Here is a 17,558-nt window from a genome sequence, read left to right on the forward strand (position 1 = left end):
CCGGTGACACCGGTGCTAAAACTGCAGCTTCATCAGGGGAGCAGCTCCCAGTCCAGGGCTCTCCTCCCTATTCCATCCACCCACCCTCAGCGGGCCACAGGATGCCCTGCAGCCTGGTGGAAGCTGGGACACGTGCAATGGCAGGCACAGAGCTTCCACCACCCTTGGCCATAGACCATGCCCCACACTACCCATGTACTGCCAGTTTAAGACAGCAGTGTGTGGTGTGTATTAAACCAGTCTTTATTTCCCTTGCAGTACAGCAGGACTGAAGTTAGGACCACTCCGTGGCAGTGCCAACCCACTCAGTTGCCTGAGCTGTGGGAGCTGCTGACCAGTCCTCAGTGGCAGGCTGGGCACTCCAGTCCTCTGCAATTACAAAGCCAACAATTAGTACAGCACAGCTCTTCCCACCCCCTGCAACAGCCCCTCTACTTCCCACAGCCACCCCCCAAACTGACCTGTGGGGAACTGCTGGATGGGCACAGATGGGACCTGAACTCCCTCAGACCAATCTGCAACCTCAGGCTGAGGAGGAGCAGTGAATTCAGGAGCTGGGGCCGTCCATTCCGTCTGGAACTCCTCCTTTGTAACTGCTTTCTCAGCAGCAGCCTGCTCCTCCTTTTCAATCTGCAATGGAAGAGCACACAGCCTAAGTCTCCCAGAAACACCTCACCACCCTACATGGACCAGACAACAGGCACCACAGTGAACCAACCATCACCTTCCAATGTGAAGTGCAGTGATGATACTGGCACAGCCTGTCTCTAACAGCAGGCACAGACATGGGGCAGGAGCACCATGCAAGCAAGGCACGTCAGACACATCTCCTACCTCCTCGGGATCCCTGTAGAAGTACAAGTCAGGCATGACTTCCCATGGATGCTCACGGGAGATGGTGCCACGCATGCGCAGGACCTCCCGAGCCAGCATCCACCACATCAGACCCACAGAGTGGGCTCCCTGGAACAGGAGAACAGGGTATAAGACCTGCTGCAAAGCTAAAACCTCCAAAACACCTTTTCTTCTTTGAAAGAGCAAGACTTCCGTGCATCAAATCCAAGGTTCTTACTTGGCAAGTGAAAGACATTACTTGCTAATGCCCAGACTTGTGCACTGGGGACTCAGGAAAAGGCAACTTGCTGAGTTCCCAGTGACATTTTCAGGTCTCTGCAGGAATCAAAGCACAGTTCAAATCGTCAGCACCTGAATTTGCTGTATCCAGCATTGCTTGAAGCAATTCTCCTGCTATGGAGTTCCTACTGCTCGCTAACCCACGTGAATCTTATCCAAAAGACAGGGATTATGCTCATCACATCCTAAAATGAATAGAAAAGTCAGCTAAATGAGCAAATCTCAAAACATGCTCAGAACTGGCTTACATAAGTTGTAGTGAATGACATCTAGATGGAGATCAAAGGTAAGTTTCCCATCTTCCTAGACTTTCAGGTGGTTTCTGGCAAGGTCATGTTTCTGAGCAGTTTCTTCAGCATGTCTCTCTCACAGAATGGCTTGGATTGGAAAGGACCTTAAGATTATTCAGTTCCAACCCTCCTGCCATGGGCAAGGACACCTCATACTAGACCGTGTCACCCAAGGCTCTGTCCAGCCTGGCCTTGAATACTGCCAGGGATGGAGCATTCATTCATATGCATGGACTGTGGCAAGAGTGACTACCAAACTTCATTCATTGGGCCACAAAGACCCTCCTGGTGCCAGTACAAAGTCTTGCCAAGTTACTATAGCACACGTCCTACACTTGAGAGTTCCTTGGCCAGAAACAGGCCTCAGCTCCAAGCTCCAACTGTGTGCAGATCTCCTCACCCCCTCCCTCCTGCTCGCTTGCAAGAGGCCTTAACTAGTGAGACACAAGGCAACCCTTACAAAGCCTCTACCTTGTTGTTGCAGGGGATAGCAATGTCCACGTAGCGCAGCGGGGAGTCGGTGTTGCAGAGTGCGATGGTGGGGATGTTGACATAAGATGCCTCTGTCAGGGGCTGATGGTCAGCCCGGGGGTCTGTGACAACCAGGAGTCGTGGCTCACGGAAAGCTGCTTGGATCTGGTTTGTGAAGGTGCCAGGGGTGAAACGTCCAGCGATAGGAGTAGCCCCGGTGGCAGCAGCAAACTTGAGAACAGCACGCTGCAAAATAGACCAGAGTCAAGAGTGAAGCATGAAAACTGTGTTTCGAGCCACCCACCCAGGTGTGAGCATGCACAACATTGAGCTGAACTGTTTGTTTCGAGTCCTGGGTAAAATCAGGGCTCACCACCAGCTCTGCGCTCAGAATGGGACAAAATAAGGATGCTTCTGAAAATGGCTATGCCAGCACCAGGTGTTATAAAGATCATATCCGCCAGCAAAGCAGGAATTCAGGATAGGAAACCCTGTGGTTTTTTGAAGTCTGCATGGTCTACTCCATAGTCTCATAATGAAAACACAAAAAGGGGGAGAAAACAGCTTATGAAGGAAGAAAAGCTGATTTTCTTCCATTATTTCTACATCTTTCCATTATCTAGCAGCGTAACCACAGGGAAAACTCAGTAATAAATACAGACAAACTGCTGCTGTGCCCATGAAATCTGCAGTGCTTACTCACCTGCACCATCTCCTTGGGCGTGTGGCAGGGCCTACTATCAAACTCCACTCACAGAGGGAGCCCCTCTCCTGGCGTTAGCGAACACCCTGCCATGCAATTTGCTGTAGCACACTTCCGACACTTGAGAGCTCACCGGCCAAAAACTGACCTCAGCATCAAGCTTTAACAGTGTGCAGGTCAATCCCATGTGAACCCAAGCTTTTCCTTTGTAAACCCACCCCATGTCATCCACAATCTCCCTTAAATATCTGTGGCACCACCTACATTGATCCAAAGAAACTCAGTTCACAGCTAAACGTCAGAGGGCAGTTGGATATTACTTAAACGTTGTTATCCCCTTCTCTGACACTTTTTTTGCTAGGAATCTAGAGAGGAAACTAAAAGCACAGTTACTCCACTTTGCTCAGGAACAGTGCAAATGATTTCCTTGGAAAAGCATGTATCAAGCACTTATTGTCCCCAAAAAGCAGTGGCAATGGCTCACAGAATTATTAAGAGCAAGGGGAGCACCGGCGGCCTGACCACCAATACGAAGCACCTAGAGTATATGAACAAAGATATCAAATGCCCTAAACTACAGAAATGAGACGTGGGTTTCAACTGATCCAAGCTGCAAGTGCAACATAAGAAACACACAAAAAAAAACATTTTCAGGGTCAGAATCTGTGCTGCTTTCACCATTAAACTGCCACTGGCAGGCAATGATGCAGCCAAGAGTCCTGGTGCCAAGACTGCAGGCTTCATGACCAACGCACATCCTTACCTGTCCAGTATTCCTAGAGGAAATGACGCTCACATCAGCTGGGTTCTCAATGGCAACAATGGCACGGGCTGCCAGGAGGAGCTTCTCCCAGGTCCTCTTCAAGTTGATGATGTAAATACCTATCGGTGACAAAAGGCTTTAGAGCAACCAGCTGATACAACACCCTAGAACAGGGCAGCACTCTCCTGCCATTAAACTTGCTGCATGGCTGTGGTTACTGCAAAATTCCATTACTGGAAAGCTATTTATGTGGGAGGCAACCTATGAACATGATGGATGCAACACTTCAGACATCTATCAACATGAACCAGGGCCTGATATGAACGTCACCCTTTTAACAGGCACAGACTGAAGAACACTGCAAACAAGCAGCAGAAATCACTAGTGAGACGTTAAAACTGCTTTGTTACTATAGTCAAGAACTATCTTTAGTGCCCAAATGCAGCTGTGGTTAATTCAGCAAGTTATCAAATACGTGTTTCATTCTACTTCTCCGGATAAACTGACTGCATCGGTAAGAAACGCCTGTGCCTTTCAGGCCATGGACACGCCGCTAAAGAGCTCAAACACTCGCACCTTGCTCTTTCCTCAGCTGCGCCCACGGAGCCGCTCACCCCCCGTGTTTACCATCGCTTTTCCTCTTGTAGATGTACTGCTCCATCTGGAAGTCAAGGTTGGTGCCTCCCAGGTGGGTCCCTGCAGCGAGGAACTTGAGGACATCCTCCTCCTTCATCTGCAGGACATCGAGACCTCCGGACATTGTGGGGTTTCCCTTTGGAAGCGACGACGGGGAACCTGTACGGGCAAACATCGCGCTCAGCCCTCCGCGGACCCCCGCCTCTCACCGCCACACGAGGCCCCTCAGCCACCGCCGCCATCTTGCCCGCGCCGCCCGCCTCCCCCGCAAGCCTCGGCCTTCCCCGCCGCTCGGCCAGGGCCGCCCGCCGGCACCACGAGGTCCGCGGGAAGAGGCTCCTGGGGACCCCCGCGGTGCCCCGGGACCCCCCCGGAGCCCCTCCGCAGCCCGCCCCGACCGCCGGCCCGCACTCACACTGACAACGCCGTATGGAGGCCCGAGCAGGCGCGGAGCGAAAAGGACGGGCGGCTCCGTGTGACGGCTATATATAGCGCCGCCAGCCAATGAGGAGCCGCGGGAGGGGCGGGAGTTGCTAGGGCAGGAGGCTCCTAGCGACGGGTCCCGGTCCTGACCCACGAGGATGCTCAGGGCTGGAGCCCCTCCTGCATGGGGGCAGGATGAGAGCACTGGGGCTGTGCAGCCTGGGGAAGAGAAGCTGCTTGAAGGTAATAGAATGGGTTGGGTTGGAAAGGACCTTAACATCATCCAGTTCCAGCCCCTGCCATGGGCAGGGACACCTCACACTAGAGCAGGTTGCTCCTCCAACCCCTTGTCCTATCGCTACAGTCCCTGATGAAGAGTCCCTCTCCAGCATCCTTGTGGCCCCCTTCAGACACTGGAAGCTGCTCTGAGGTCTCCACGCAGCTTCTCTTCTCCAGGCTGAACAGCCCCAGTGTTCTCAGCCTTGTCCCCTTTCGGTGAGCAGCCACTTTCCAACATTCCCCCAAAAGCCCAACCTGAGTGTCAGGAGCTGGCTCTCACAGTCTTCTGTGTGCTTGTTTGATGATCTTAATCAGCGGGATCACCAGAACAGTTGTGGGATACATTTTACGACAGTAATTCAGACATTTGCCACATGGTGGTGACAAAGATGAGTAAAATGAAACTCGGCAAACAGTTGCGAGCTCTCAGCAAGATCATTGACTATTACACAGGTGCCTAACACATTATAAACTTGTGTTGCTGGGGCTAGCGAGAGCTGACACGACGGGGCTATGCCCAATATATCTCCTAACAGATATGATGTGACTATTAGCTTGTGGGGAGAAGAGGCAAGGTGGTGGTGTTACCGTACTGTGTGCAGTAGATTTAGTCTGGAGAGCTCCCCTGTGTCACCAAAAGCCATCTGCATTCAAAGTGTATCTGAACAAATTGATGGAAGTTCAGTAACAAATATCGCACTAAATATGTTATCAAAGCAGCTGCTTGAGCAGGGAGGTTGGACTAGGTGACCCCATGGTCCTTTCCAGCATCAACCATTCTGAGTGCTGCTGGTAAGCATTCCACACTCCTCTGGATATATCTAATACTTCACTTATTTCTTCTTGTTAGTTTTGGACCTTTCTGGCAGACCATGAGCTCCAGAGCCCATGAGAGGGCTTGGAAAAGTCATGCTAAAGCTTGACACTAAAATATTTCACATTGTTTTCTTAAGCAACCTGAAAGTTTGGGTTATTTTCACCTGTGTGCTGAGATACTTTAAAATAAACCTCTCTCACTAATGGACATGTTATTCAGATGGAAATGTATCTACCCGATCATGTATTTTAGACCACGTCCCTCCTGTCACTATTCAATTCTTATCCTACAAAGCCAGAATTGCCTAACACCTGATACAGAAGTTGTGGAGGTCTCATTTAACCTCTTGCTGGGCTTTTTTTTGTCATTTTTACTAAAAAAAATCCTTAATGCACTACGCTAAAATCTCCCAAAGCATTTTATAGTGATCGAATTGGAAATGGAGACAGTGCAAAGTGGAAAATTGGCTCGGTACTTTGAGCCCAGAAGCAATGCCAGAAAGGATTCAGGAGCTCCACATTGAGTCTCTAGAAGTGTGTGAGATAAGGAATAATTTTTGTGCAGTTGTGGTGTCAGTGATTATGGCACATAATAGATTAAAAAAGCAAGTATTGCTTTGGCCTGGTTTTTCTATGTAAAGAGGATCCTTATTTCAGTGTTTTATTACAAGGACAGTGCCTTTAAACTGTTTTTTTCCCTCTCTTTCCCACCCTCTACTACCCAAGAGGATTAAGGAGCTTGTCCGCTATCTCTTCTCATAGCTAGGGCAGCTCTCAGCAGCACAAGCAGCAATGTTTTCTACACTGGAGGTGGTTCTCCAAGGCAGCAGGAGAGCTCTGGGGAGCCCTGCGTGCAGGACTGGGCGCTATCACCAGCATAACATGGTATCAAGTACCTGCACAAGCAATTCAGGTCCAGCTGGCCCAAGGCTGCACACCAGGACTGTCTGGTAGGACTGTTACACACAGATAACTCCATACTAGAATGTATCACTTAGGCAATATCTGAAAAGAGAAGGGGTTACAGATGCACATCTCAGTATCAATAACAGCAGTGCTTTCCTTTGCACAACCTGCTAATGAATCCCAGGACCACACTGTGGCAGCAAGAGGAGAGCCCAGCATCACCTTGCAGCAGAGGGTTATGCCCCAGGCACAATGTCCTGTCCCCTGCTGAGATCAGACTGCCTGAGTAGCAAAGACCTGGTTAGCAGGAGATTAAAAACAGTCCCCCCACAGAGTGCTCAAACCCCACTGTCCTAAAGGTGGGTATTTTACCAGCTAGTATGGGGCTTCTGTTTCCAACAGCCTTTACACACAGCAGGCAGGAGGAGGAAGCTGTGAAAAAGACAAGATTCCGCATTGTTATGTGTTCTTTCCATTTAAGCTGATTTAGGTTGCACTAGCACAGCCAGTGTATATTATAACTCACAGAAAAAGAGAATATGTGTTGCCATGTACATGCTCTGAACTCATCCAATAGTTCTGTTCTCTTGGGAGACTTCTTTTCCTTTTCTTTTCTCTTGGGAGACTCTATTCCATCCCACCCCTTGTGGGTTGATTGGTTTTGAGGGCTGGGGTTTTCAATGAAATGCTGCAGAGGTGACATGGTTCATTTTGGCAACCAGTTTTTAATAGAAATATATAATACACCTTCTCACATAAATATTTTATATAGACACATAAACACTCACAATACTCAAACCTATGCCATGTTCCAAAGCTCCAGTTCTGTTTAAACAGTTCAGGGGGAATACTCACACAGGAAGAATGGAAATGTGAAGTTTCTAAACCATAAATAACCAGATTATTTCTCTTGTGACCTTACAATTCAAATACTGACTGCCTCAATATGTTAACCAGCTGTGCTCTTACACCACAGCTGCACAGGGCAAGCAAAGCCAAAGCATGTTCACTAATACGTACCTGAGGTCATTCTGAGGAATATGATTGCATCCTGCCACATATAGAAGGCATCACACCACCTTCCCTGGCATCAAGCTAAAATGGCTTTGGAAGTGATTACCTGATAGGATCATTAGTGTTGAATTGCTGTCATGATGCAGGTATGTGATTAAACACCTGTATCTGGATCTTTTAGTTGATTTACTTTGCATTTAGGCTGTACAGTGGCCATTTGTTGTTGATTAGAAGCACACAACCTCAGGGGTAATCTATCTAAGCTTCAAGTCCACACATTTGTCTTTCTTGACTTCCTACAGCTATTAAGAAACACAATAAATCACTTCAGAAACAAAATGGTTTTGAAGAGGGCAAAAGGGTGAAGGATGCTAAGGATCAGAGCTGAGAAAGTCTTGTGCCTGCCTATGTGATACAGCTTTCAGGAGTCAGTGAAACAGCACTTCAGGCTTTCCCTTCCCCCATGTATGAGAGACCTGACAAAGGAAGTAATAAATAAAACTCACACCACAAAACTCACTCTCCCCAGCTCACATGTGCAGAAGTTTTTGGAATTGCAAAGGCTGGTGCAGTTTAGATTCTCTGTTTCTTAAACTCAAAGGAGCCCAGGCTAATTCACAAGTCAAAAAGCCTGCACTTTTCCTCTGCCGCAACAACAAAGAGCCTCCTCATTCTCCACAAAGAAAAGGAATGGAAGAACTTTCCCAAAACAAAAGCTAACGCTGCTTTAGACCTAAAAAAATAACATCAGCGGACTTAAAAACACTGCCACATGGGAATAAATTCTCTAGTTCTTCCTTTGTAACTGGACCAGGCAGGAGTACGGGGCATAAAAGCCACTGAAGTGTCCCTGCATTTCAGGTTTCTGATGAGGACGTTACTTAATTCAAGATTTACCACCTGGCTCAGGATAACTACCAGCAGGGTGTGCAGTTACCACTGTCTCATGTACTCTCACAAGTTCAAGTCACTAAGGGTAGGAGGGGAAGCAAAAGAAAGGAACAGTTCTTCATACTTAGGATTTGGCCAATTATGTGCCCACGTGCCTGACAGTGAGAAGCAGCAGAGGGAATCTGACAGCTTGTCAGTCACAACAGGGAATGATCTCATGCAGTGCTCTATTAACAGGTAGATATGCACACACAGGACCCTTCACCACCATTCTTGGAGACTCCTGAACTGTGTAGCACCACGGTCCCCTCACAGACAGGCTGAGGCTGAAAACAGGCAGCACTTCCCAAGCCTCCAGCCTGCCACCTTACACTTTACTCACACTTAACTTTCACGTCAGTCATCAAACCTTCTTGAAGTAGGAGTCTGGTAAAGAACATCTTTTACAACCCAAATCCCCTCTACTCTTGTGCTCAGGAGGTTGCCAGGGCAGGCAGTGATTGTGCAAATTCCTCTCTGAACTACAAACAGGTAGGTAGTACTGGTTGTTTGTACAGCTACAGTGCCATGTCTTTATGTTCAGAGACATCTGCTCTGTTTCTAAAGTGATTTGTAATATCCCTAGATATTTAAGAAGAGCCAAAGCTATGTTCTCTGCAAGGCACACTACAGAAGAAGATGCACACTTCCATGCCCAGCTTGGCAATGCCAACAGAGCTGCAACAATTCCAACCCAGCCAGCCAGCAGAGGCACAAGTGAAGAGGGGAGCAGGCTGTACCCAAGTTTGGACAGCACACGCTCTGAGGTCTGCCTTAACACAGTAGGAATGAGGAAGAAGGCACAGTGGATGAAAAGAAATGTATTTATCTAAGCTTAAACTCGGGAATTCTGAACTGTGGGCATCCTGCTAAGAGAAAACAATAAGTCAGGAAACTGCGAAGGGTCTGTGTGGAGCCCAAAGAGAATTCAAGTTCCCTACCAAACACTCATGTTTCAAACTTCTTCAAACAGAAAAGACCAGCCTTTTCTTTCCAAACCCAAACATATTCCACATGCAATCAGCAGCAGATTTTAAGGGAAATCTAAAGTGTCAGTATCTATATCTACTTCCTTTATACATTTATGCACTATGAGCTATGACCCTAAAAGCTACACCTAAGGACCAGCTCACACTTAGGGTGTTGATCAGGGATTAACAAATGGATAGTAGGAAGCAAATAAATCTCTAGTACAACTGGATAAAAAATGTAATACTTGAGCATTCCTGATATTGTGAGACCAGCAGGAAAAACGTTTCTCAGGGAAGAAGTACAACTTTGGTAGCAATCAATTTTAAAGTGCCTTATGCTTCTTAATTCCTGTGCAAACACTGCTGTAGAGGCAGAAGCACATTTCAAGAATGTTAAGACGCTTAATTACATGATAACACATGACACAGCAAGGAGGTACCAGTTACCTTCTCTGCTACCATGCACAGCACAAAGCGTGACAGAAACAATGTTCCTGGCTTTCCTTCAGCACTGCATTTCTCTTCCACCCACTCCTGTGATATACACAGTAAGAGACATCCAGTTTCCCACCGTGGTCTGCAACGCTCCCCTGCGAGAACAAAGCATATGAGGAAGGAGGATCTACAGAACAAACCATAGCAGGAAGGAGGATCTACATCACACAGTGGGTCATTGTGGTCTTCCGGGCCAGACCAGCAAGGATCAGGCTGGCAGGTTCTTCAACCACTGTTTTCGCCTCAAATGCTTTTGGCTCAGCAATGTCTCACTGAATAAAGGTGGTGAACACAGCTATTTGTAAAAGGGGCTTCCTAGCATAGTTATCAGGCTGTAGAAACCCTGCCATTGCCCATGGCAGTCTGCAAGTGAAGTCCTTCTGGAATGGACTGATCTAGTGACACAAAGATCCAACCCTTCCTTTCCTCTAGTTGCCAAAAGGCCTAATCCCCTGTATCAGGACTTTCTTCCTCCTGGCTGAGCAAAGCTTATTCCTCTGTGGAACTGGGAAGTTCCTAGTGCCAGTTGACCACAGCAAGCAGCAGCAGGAGTGAAGCTGGTCACTTCTTGTGCAAGAAAGTCAAGATTTCAAGCCCATTTTTTCCATCATCTGTTCATACACCGTCCATGCCATTGCTGCCATGAGAGTGCGTCTGAGGGCACGGGGTACACCGCCTCGGAAAAAGCCTGCCAACCCAAAGTCCTGCAACGGGAGAGAAACACACAGCAATCCATCACAACCTGCCTCTAGTGTTTTCATTTTTCACTGTGTATTACACAGAACAGCACACGACAGGTTTCAGCTCAGACACAGAATCGTTTCTGAAAGACTCAGTAGCATTGAATGGTGAGGAAGAACCTGTAGCACTGTACAACTGCAGAGCCTACCCAAGAAAGCAGGAAGAGCAGTGAGTGAAGAAGGGAATGCCAGGATGGAGACAATGGATGGGGAAAACCACACTCAAGCCCAACGAAGAGAAGCTGAGAGTGCAACAGTTTCAAAACACTTCAGGAAAATGAATTCTTTGGTTTACCTGCTCTGATAAAAGCTGAGATCTGCGAGTACTGAAGTGAAAAAGCATTCTGATGAGAGAAAAATGTAGCATGCACAAAAAAAAACATGCACAAATAGATTTCAGTTAAGGAGTAGAATTCAATACAGAAGCAGAGGAAACCTGTCAAAGCCTTGCCCTTCTGAGGGCACGAAGGGAAAGGTGGGCTTTGACTCTATCTCCATCCCATTCCTGAATATTGATCTCTTTTAGTGTCCAAAGGGCAAAGAATTGTTTTGTACCTGGCTTGTATCTGAAACCAGCCCTTCACAATGAAGAAACCCTTTGCCCCAGTGTGGTAACTACAGATGTGCCTACACCGATAAACCAAGCACAGCTGCTTCAAGCATACATACTAAGCTACGCTGAAATGAAGTTACAATGAAATAAGCCAAGAGCTTTCCATCACTACCAGTGTAAGAATCAGTATGTAGCAGACAGGACTGAAGTGAAATCATTCACCAGCCTGAAAACATGAAGCAGGTCTGTGTGGAGAGATGCTTACTGGAATACGCCCACCTTTGTGCTCCAGTACTCTGAGCCTGCTCTCCAATTGCAATTTTTTGTGAAAACAGACAGTGGGCTGAGGAATGATAAAATAATCAGGGAGCAAATTCACTGCGTTGTAATAAATTCAAGAGGAGCACATCATCACAATGGCCCCTCTAGTTACCAGGAAATGCAAGGAATGGGCTGAAGTTTCTGACTGCTTTCAGAGCATCAACTGGAGTACTTTCCACTTAAGACTGAACAGGTCTGCACATAAACAAAAGATTCAGCCTCAGACTCCCACAGCATGACCCACTTCAGGTTCTTAAGCTGACAGTGATTAGCCTGACTGCAAGAGCGTATCAGTCACATTTGTTCACCTCCTTTAAAAGGCAACAGCTTTCTTACAATAGCTGTGCCTCGTGAAAGGAGATCACCAGTGAGGCTGAGGGGCACAAGAGAAGGGCTTCACCTCACCTTGTAGATGAAGGCAATGGCCTGGCTTGTCCTGCGGTACTTCTGTGGGGATAGCTGCATGTGTGTTTTGATGACATCAGCAGGCTGCGTTGCCAGCGAGGCCAAGATCCCCGCAAAGATCCCACAGCCAAAATTCAGCAAGGGCATGAGCACTGGATCCAGCTCGTCTGCAACAGAGCAAAGGGAATGCACTCAGACACGAAACAGGCCAGGAACACTCATGCTGCGTGACAAAGTGAAAAGCTACCAAATGATTAAAATCAGCGTCAGAGTCTAAGGGAAGTTAAAATCCATGCAGGGTAGAGAAGCCTTTCAAGGGGAAAAGGGGCTACGAGTGTAAAGTTAGCACTATTAAAAAGCCTCACTTGCTGGGGAGCTGAATTTCAGTTACTCAGAAAAGGAAAGATTGTGCAGGTGTTGCCCCAGCCAATTCTAACATCACAGAAGCTCTGGTTTAGTCGAAACTGATCAGTATACAAGATAACCAGCACTCAAGACATCCTCCCTTTCAACTGTTCCCTAACCCACCTGATGCACCAGTCTGCATAAAGACAATCAATCAATTTAGGGCCAATTTCCATTTTCGAGTTATAGGTCTAGAGTTCTCCAAAATGTGAATGTCCCACCTAAAACCCTACAAGAGACTAATTACAACCGCTGAGGTAGAGGGCAACAAGCAGAGCATGCAAGCAGGCAACTGCAGGGCAAGATGGTGAGAAGATAAACATTTTCCATTGCAGCCTCCAGTGCTCAGCCTTACCCTGAGGTGTGAGGTTTTTGGTCTGTGTGTAGAACATCAGGTAGATGCCAGAGAAGGGAGCATCCCGCAGTAGCGTGGCAGTGAGCCCGCTGAACATGCCACGAACCCCTTCCGTCTGATAGATGTTCTTCAGAGCTCCATATACACTCCCATAGCCAAATTTTCCACTCTGCAAGGGGAGACAGTCAGTCACTCACACAGGACAAGGAGCCCTATACACAGCCTGAGACCATAGCAGCCAAAAAACCCTGTAGTATGCACCCTGTAGTATGCCCAAGATAGCAGCATAGAGGACAGCCCAAGGCCAAAAGCAGGTTTCACCTACCTTTAAAACAACCCTTCAGGAAGGTAAAATATGAAAAACGCTACACAAACATTCTATACAACTGGAACTTAAAAATCTCAGGGTGAATCCTGTTTCATCTTAACAACTCTTGCCTAAATATCGGTGTATGGCATTTCCTGCACAATGGGATAGCGCAGATGAAATCAGGACTACATCCCTGGCTGTAGCCAAGAGGCAGGAACCTTCTCCAGATAGAGGAATTTCTGTCTCATCGCAAGGAAGGTGTGTGACAAAGTCATACTCACCTCATATCGGGTCTTCACTACAGTCACTGGCAACATGCAAACCCCAGAAACTGCACGTGCAGTGACACCCAGAAGGACAGACTCCAGGGCTGTGGGTGACCGGTCCACTAGAAACTTTTGCTTCATCATGTACAAGGTGCTGAAGTAAATCCCAACCCCAGGAATACATCTTGCAAAGGACTTCAGAGGAAACAGACGCAGGTAAAGAAAGAAAAAGCATACATAAGACAAAATGTACTACAGAACATTGTAAAGACTGTTAAACTTGACAGGAAGCTTGGTAGAAAATGAAAAATCACCGAAGCGAACATGCTGAGGAAAGAAGACAAAGTACAAATCATTTACCCATGGCAGGGGGTTGGAACTGGATGATCTTAAGGTCCTTTCCAACCCAAACCAGTCTGGGATTCTATGATGTATGGCACTGAAAGCCAATTGATTCAGTTTTCTAGGAACAAAATATTCCAAAACAAAATATTAAGTTGGTGCAGTTGCTACCCCACATTTGCAAAAGTATCAAAGTGTTCAGCTGCTGGGGACTCCAAAACCACAAGGACCACCATGACCAAATCCATGGAATTCACAACATTAATTGCTTAAAATAGGATGTAATCTAACACACACATGGTTTCACTCACAACTGTACAATCCTGGCAGCCATGGTTAGTAATAAAAGAGGGTGATGGGTTCAAACTGAAACAGGGGAAGCTCAGGTTAGATCTAAGGAAGAAGTTCTTTACTGTGAGGGTGCTGAGGCGCTGGCACAGGGTACCCAGAGAAATGGTGAATGCCCCATCCCTGGCAGTGCTCAAGGCAAGGCTGAACAGAGCCTTGGGTGACATGGTCTAGTGTGAGATGTCCCTGCCCATGGCAGGGGGTTGGAACTGGATGATCTTAAGGTCTTTTCCAACCCAAACTATTCTAGGATCCTATGAAGCAATAGGTTTATTTATCTACTTATTTTTAGAAGTCAGAATTAAAACAACCACTTACTGGAGAGACTCCTTTCCAGAGCCCCAGAAGACTCTCAGTACGAACAACCCTGAAGAGCAGTGTTACCATCCCAGCACGGCTGGACCTGAAAGGAAGACAAGAACTGCAGAGGTGACCTGCTTCTGCACTGTGGCAGATGTACTCCACAGCCACTCCCTTTCACTCATACCTCTGTGCACTACCCCAGCACCTCTGAGGTGCTTTCTCAATTCAGCCTACTTTTCTGTGTATTCTTTCTAGGGCTGCTCCATCCCTTTCTGCTATTTGTAATACATGTCTCTGTCATTAGCACTTTCACTTGCTCACTCCCTTTGTTAGCAGCAGTAGATGTAGTCATACTTGACTACACCAAGCAAATGGGAGTAGCAGCACACCTGGAAATGTTATGTGACAACAGTAGAGGATTTTTCAGGCAGCCATTCCAGCAAACACTGGTCTCTCCAGTGAGAATAGACAAACGTTGAGGTTGCATGATATCAAGTGCAACCTCATGTTATAAAATGCTCACAAGAGCACCCATTTTCTCTCTTCTGGAGCAAATTATCAATCCTTTATGTTATAAAAATATAGCTCCTATTTCAGAAAGACTCTCAGTATCCAAGTTAAAGCCCTATGAACTCCAAACCCCAGACAGCAAACGAGGTGGAAGCCTATGGTGGAGCACCCCACAGCCCCTGTGCACACACATCCCCGCTTTCTTACCCATTCACAGCAGGCTGCAGAGTTTGCAGGCGAGTTTTCAGCAGGTCCAGGGGTTGGAAGAGGAGTGTGGAGCAAGTCCCACTGATGGAGCCACACACAAAGGCCTTTAAGACTGGATGCATCTGGAAGAGGAAGAAAAGGAGTATTTAATTAAGAATGGCACCAGAAGAAACAGAGCAGCTGGTATTATGCATGTTAAAGGAAAAGAAGACGAGTAAATACCAGATGCCAAGGACATGGCACAGGAAACTTTTTCAGAGCCTAAGTTTTATTTTTGGTGTTTGGTCTCTCTGCTTTCCCTGGGAGATTGTTCCACAATGTCCTTGTAATTCGGTGGTTGGAAAGAATTTTCTGAATGTCACAAAATCACAGAATCATCCAGGTTGGGAAAAGCCCTTTCAGCTCATCCAGTCCAACCATTCTCCAGCACTGCTAAGGCCACCACTAACCCATGGCACTGAGGCCTCGTCTCCACGCTGTGTGAACACTTGCAGGGACGGTGACTGCAGCCCTGCCCTGGGCAGCCTGTTCCAATGCCTGAGCACCCTCTGGGGAAGGAATTGTTCCTCAGCTCCATCTAAACCTGCCCTGGTGCAGCTTGAGGCCGTTTCCTCTTGTCCTGTCCCTTGTTCCTTGAGAGCAGAGACCGACCCCACCTCACTACAACCTCCTCTCAGGCAGCTGTAGGGAGCGATCAGGTCCCCCCTGAGCCTTCTCTTCTCCACACTGAACCCCCAGGTCCCTCAGCCGTTCCCCATCACACTTGTGCTCCAGACCCTGCACCAGCTCCATTGCCCTTCTCTGCCCCCCCCTCCAGCACCTCAATGTCTCTCTTGTAGTGAGGGGCCCAGAGATGAACATAGGATTTGAGGTGCAGCCTCACCAGTGTGCAGTGCAGGGGCACAATCACTGCCCTGGCCCTGCTGGCTATTCACCTCTTTTATACACACTGTCAAGTTCAAAACTATTTTAAGTGCCCCTACATCTCTCAGAACACAACCCACTGTAAATATTTCTTCATCTGCCCAACCTTTTCTTTGGGCTGAGGTGCCACAGGGGGGTTAGCCAGTGGGAAAGCAATGCTGGGGGCCTGCAGAGTGGGGATCAAGTGATCTTTGATTGGTATTTCAGGATCTCCACATAGATTTCTTTATACTTTCAGTCAAATCTCCATCTGCAACCTCAGGAACAGCAACAGCAGCAGTCTCCCAGCCACCATTTGCTAACCATTTGCCATGTAAAAGGAAGTGGGTGCCTCCTTCCCACCACCATAGAGCTCCCTGTGTCTCAGCCCTAATCCCATCCAGCTCTGTTCGGCACTCTGCTGGCAGTGCCTCCAACCCTTCCCAGTGAACACCAAGGCCACACAGTGCCACGGACACTAGCGGGGCTCTCCCTTAAACCTGTCCCAGACACACCCACACACAGCGTGGCCTGCTTAGCTAAGGCACGGTTTTCCCATCCACACTCACTGCCACCTCCTGGCACTTCAAACCCCACAGAGAATCACAGAACGGTTTGTGTTGAAAAGGACCTTAAGATCATCCAATTCCAACCCCTGCCACGGACACAAATGCCTCACACCAGACCAGGTTGCTCCAAGCCCCTGTGTCCAACCTGGCCTTGAACACTGCCAGGGATGGGGCAGCCACAGCTTCTCTGGGCACCCTGTGCCAGCGCCTCAGCACCCTCACAGGGAAGAACTTCCTCCTTGCATCCAACCTACACCTCCCCTGTTTAAGAATGGTTTGGGTTGGAAGGGACCTTCAAAGTTCATCCAGTTCCAACCCCCTGCAATGAGCAGGGACACCTCCAACCAGATCAGGTTGCCCAGAACCACATCCAGCCTGGCCTGGGATGTCTCCAGGGATGGTTCATCCACCGCCTCTCTGGGCAACCTGTGCCAGTGTTTTACCACCCTCATTGTACAGAATTCCGTCCTCACATCCAGCCTCAATCTCCCTCTTTTAGTTTAAAACCATCACCCCTCGTCCTGTCGCAACAGGCCCCGCTAAAAACTCTCCCCATCTTTCTTACAGGCCCGCTTAAAGACTGACATTAACGCTGCTTGGTTAATGACGAACGCCAGAACCGGGGCTTGCCGCACGGCGCTTTCCGAGGAGCACGCTGACGGCCGCCTTCAACCACGGACAGTCGGACGCGGATGAAACCCCTTTCCGGCCCCACATTGGGCCCACAAGGCCCGCTCCTCTCACACCCCCTCGCTGAGGGGAGCCCGGGGGCACCGGCCCGTTACCGACACCACCTCCACCCGTACCTCAGCCTCTCGCCGCGGCATCCCAGCACCGCCCCGCAGCCATTGAGCGCGCCGGGACGCACTGACGCAAGCAGCGCCGCTGGCCAATCCGAGCAGCCAACCCGGGGGGCGGGAAGCGCATGCGCCTGAGCTTAACCCTTAGCGCCCCGTACCCCCGCCGCAGGCCGGTGCCGCCTGAGGCGGCGTCGCCGCCATGCAGCCGGGCCTGTGAGGGGGCACCGCGGCCATTCGCCTCACCGCGCACCGCTGGGCCGGGCTCTTGTCACATCTCTAGCTGTTGTCACGTTCTTTGGCTGTTCAGATACCCAGCGGGCTCTGTGAGGCGCAGGCAGCGGGAACGGGGTGGTGTATAACGGCGTGGCCTCCGTGTCTTCCCTCAGCCGC

General features: G+C 48.6%; 2 protein-coding genes and 2 non-coding genes across 4 annotated transcripts; all 4 read right to left on the reverse strand.

Moving 5' to 3' along the window:
* Positions 1 to 222: 222 nt before the first annotated feature.
* Positions 223 to 4,510, reverse strand: LOC133274923 (small ribosomal subunit protein uS2). Its single transcript, XM_061464535.1, has 7 exons — positions 4,413 to 4,510; positions 3,989 to 4,156; positions 3,362 to 3,480; positions 1,896 to 2,141; positions 835 to 963; positions 462 to 630; positions 223 to 369 (listed from the first exon to the last, which is right to left on the reverse strand). The coding sequence occupies exons 2-7, from the start codon at positions 4,119 to 4,121 to the stop codon at positions 275 to 277; spliced, it is 891 nt and encodes a 296-aa protein (XP_061320519.1). The 5' UTR covers positions 4,122 to 4,156; positions 4,413 to 4,510; the 3' UTR covers positions 223 to 274.
* On the reverse strand, positions 1,657 to 1,815 carry LOC133275264 (small nucleolar RNA SNORA62/SNORA6 family). The gene has a single exon (XR_009745453.1). It is a non-coding gene; the product is annotated as a small nucleolar RNA SNORA62/SNORA6 family (small nucleolar RNA).
* Positions 2,616 to 2,775, reverse strand: LOC133275263 (small nucleolar RNA SNORA62/SNORA6 family). Its single transcript, XR_009745452.1, has one exon. It is a non-coding gene; the product is annotated as a small nucleolar RNA SNORA62/SNORA6 family (small nucleolar RNA).
* Positions 4,511 to 7,126: 2,616 nt separating the features above from the next.
* On the reverse strand, positions 7,127 to 17,310 carry SLC25A38 (solute carrier family 25 member 38). The gene is given in 8 exon segments (XM_061464502.1): positions 7,127 to 10,535; positions 11,851 to 12,017; positions 12,611 to 12,779; positions 13,202 to 13,381; positions 14,195 to 14,279; positions 14,897 to 15,018; positions 17,175 to 17,246; positions 17,248 to 17,310. Coding segments are annotated over 8 exon segments (966 nt in total). The 5' UTR covers positions 17,296 to 17,310; the 3' UTR covers positions 7,127 to 10,412.
* Between the last annotated feature and the right edge of the window lie 248 nt (positions 17,311 to 17,558).

This window comes from Pezoporus flaviventris, unplaced genomic scaffold (genome assembly GCF_033815535.1).
Source record: "Pezoporus flaviventris isolate CSIRO_AGI_PZ_B2104156 unplaced genomic scaffold, CSIRO_AGI_Pfla_v1 ptg000037l, whole genome shotgun sequence".
NCBI lineage: Eukaryota > Metazoa > Chordata > Aves > Psittaciformes > Psittacidae > Pezoporus > Pezoporus flaviventris.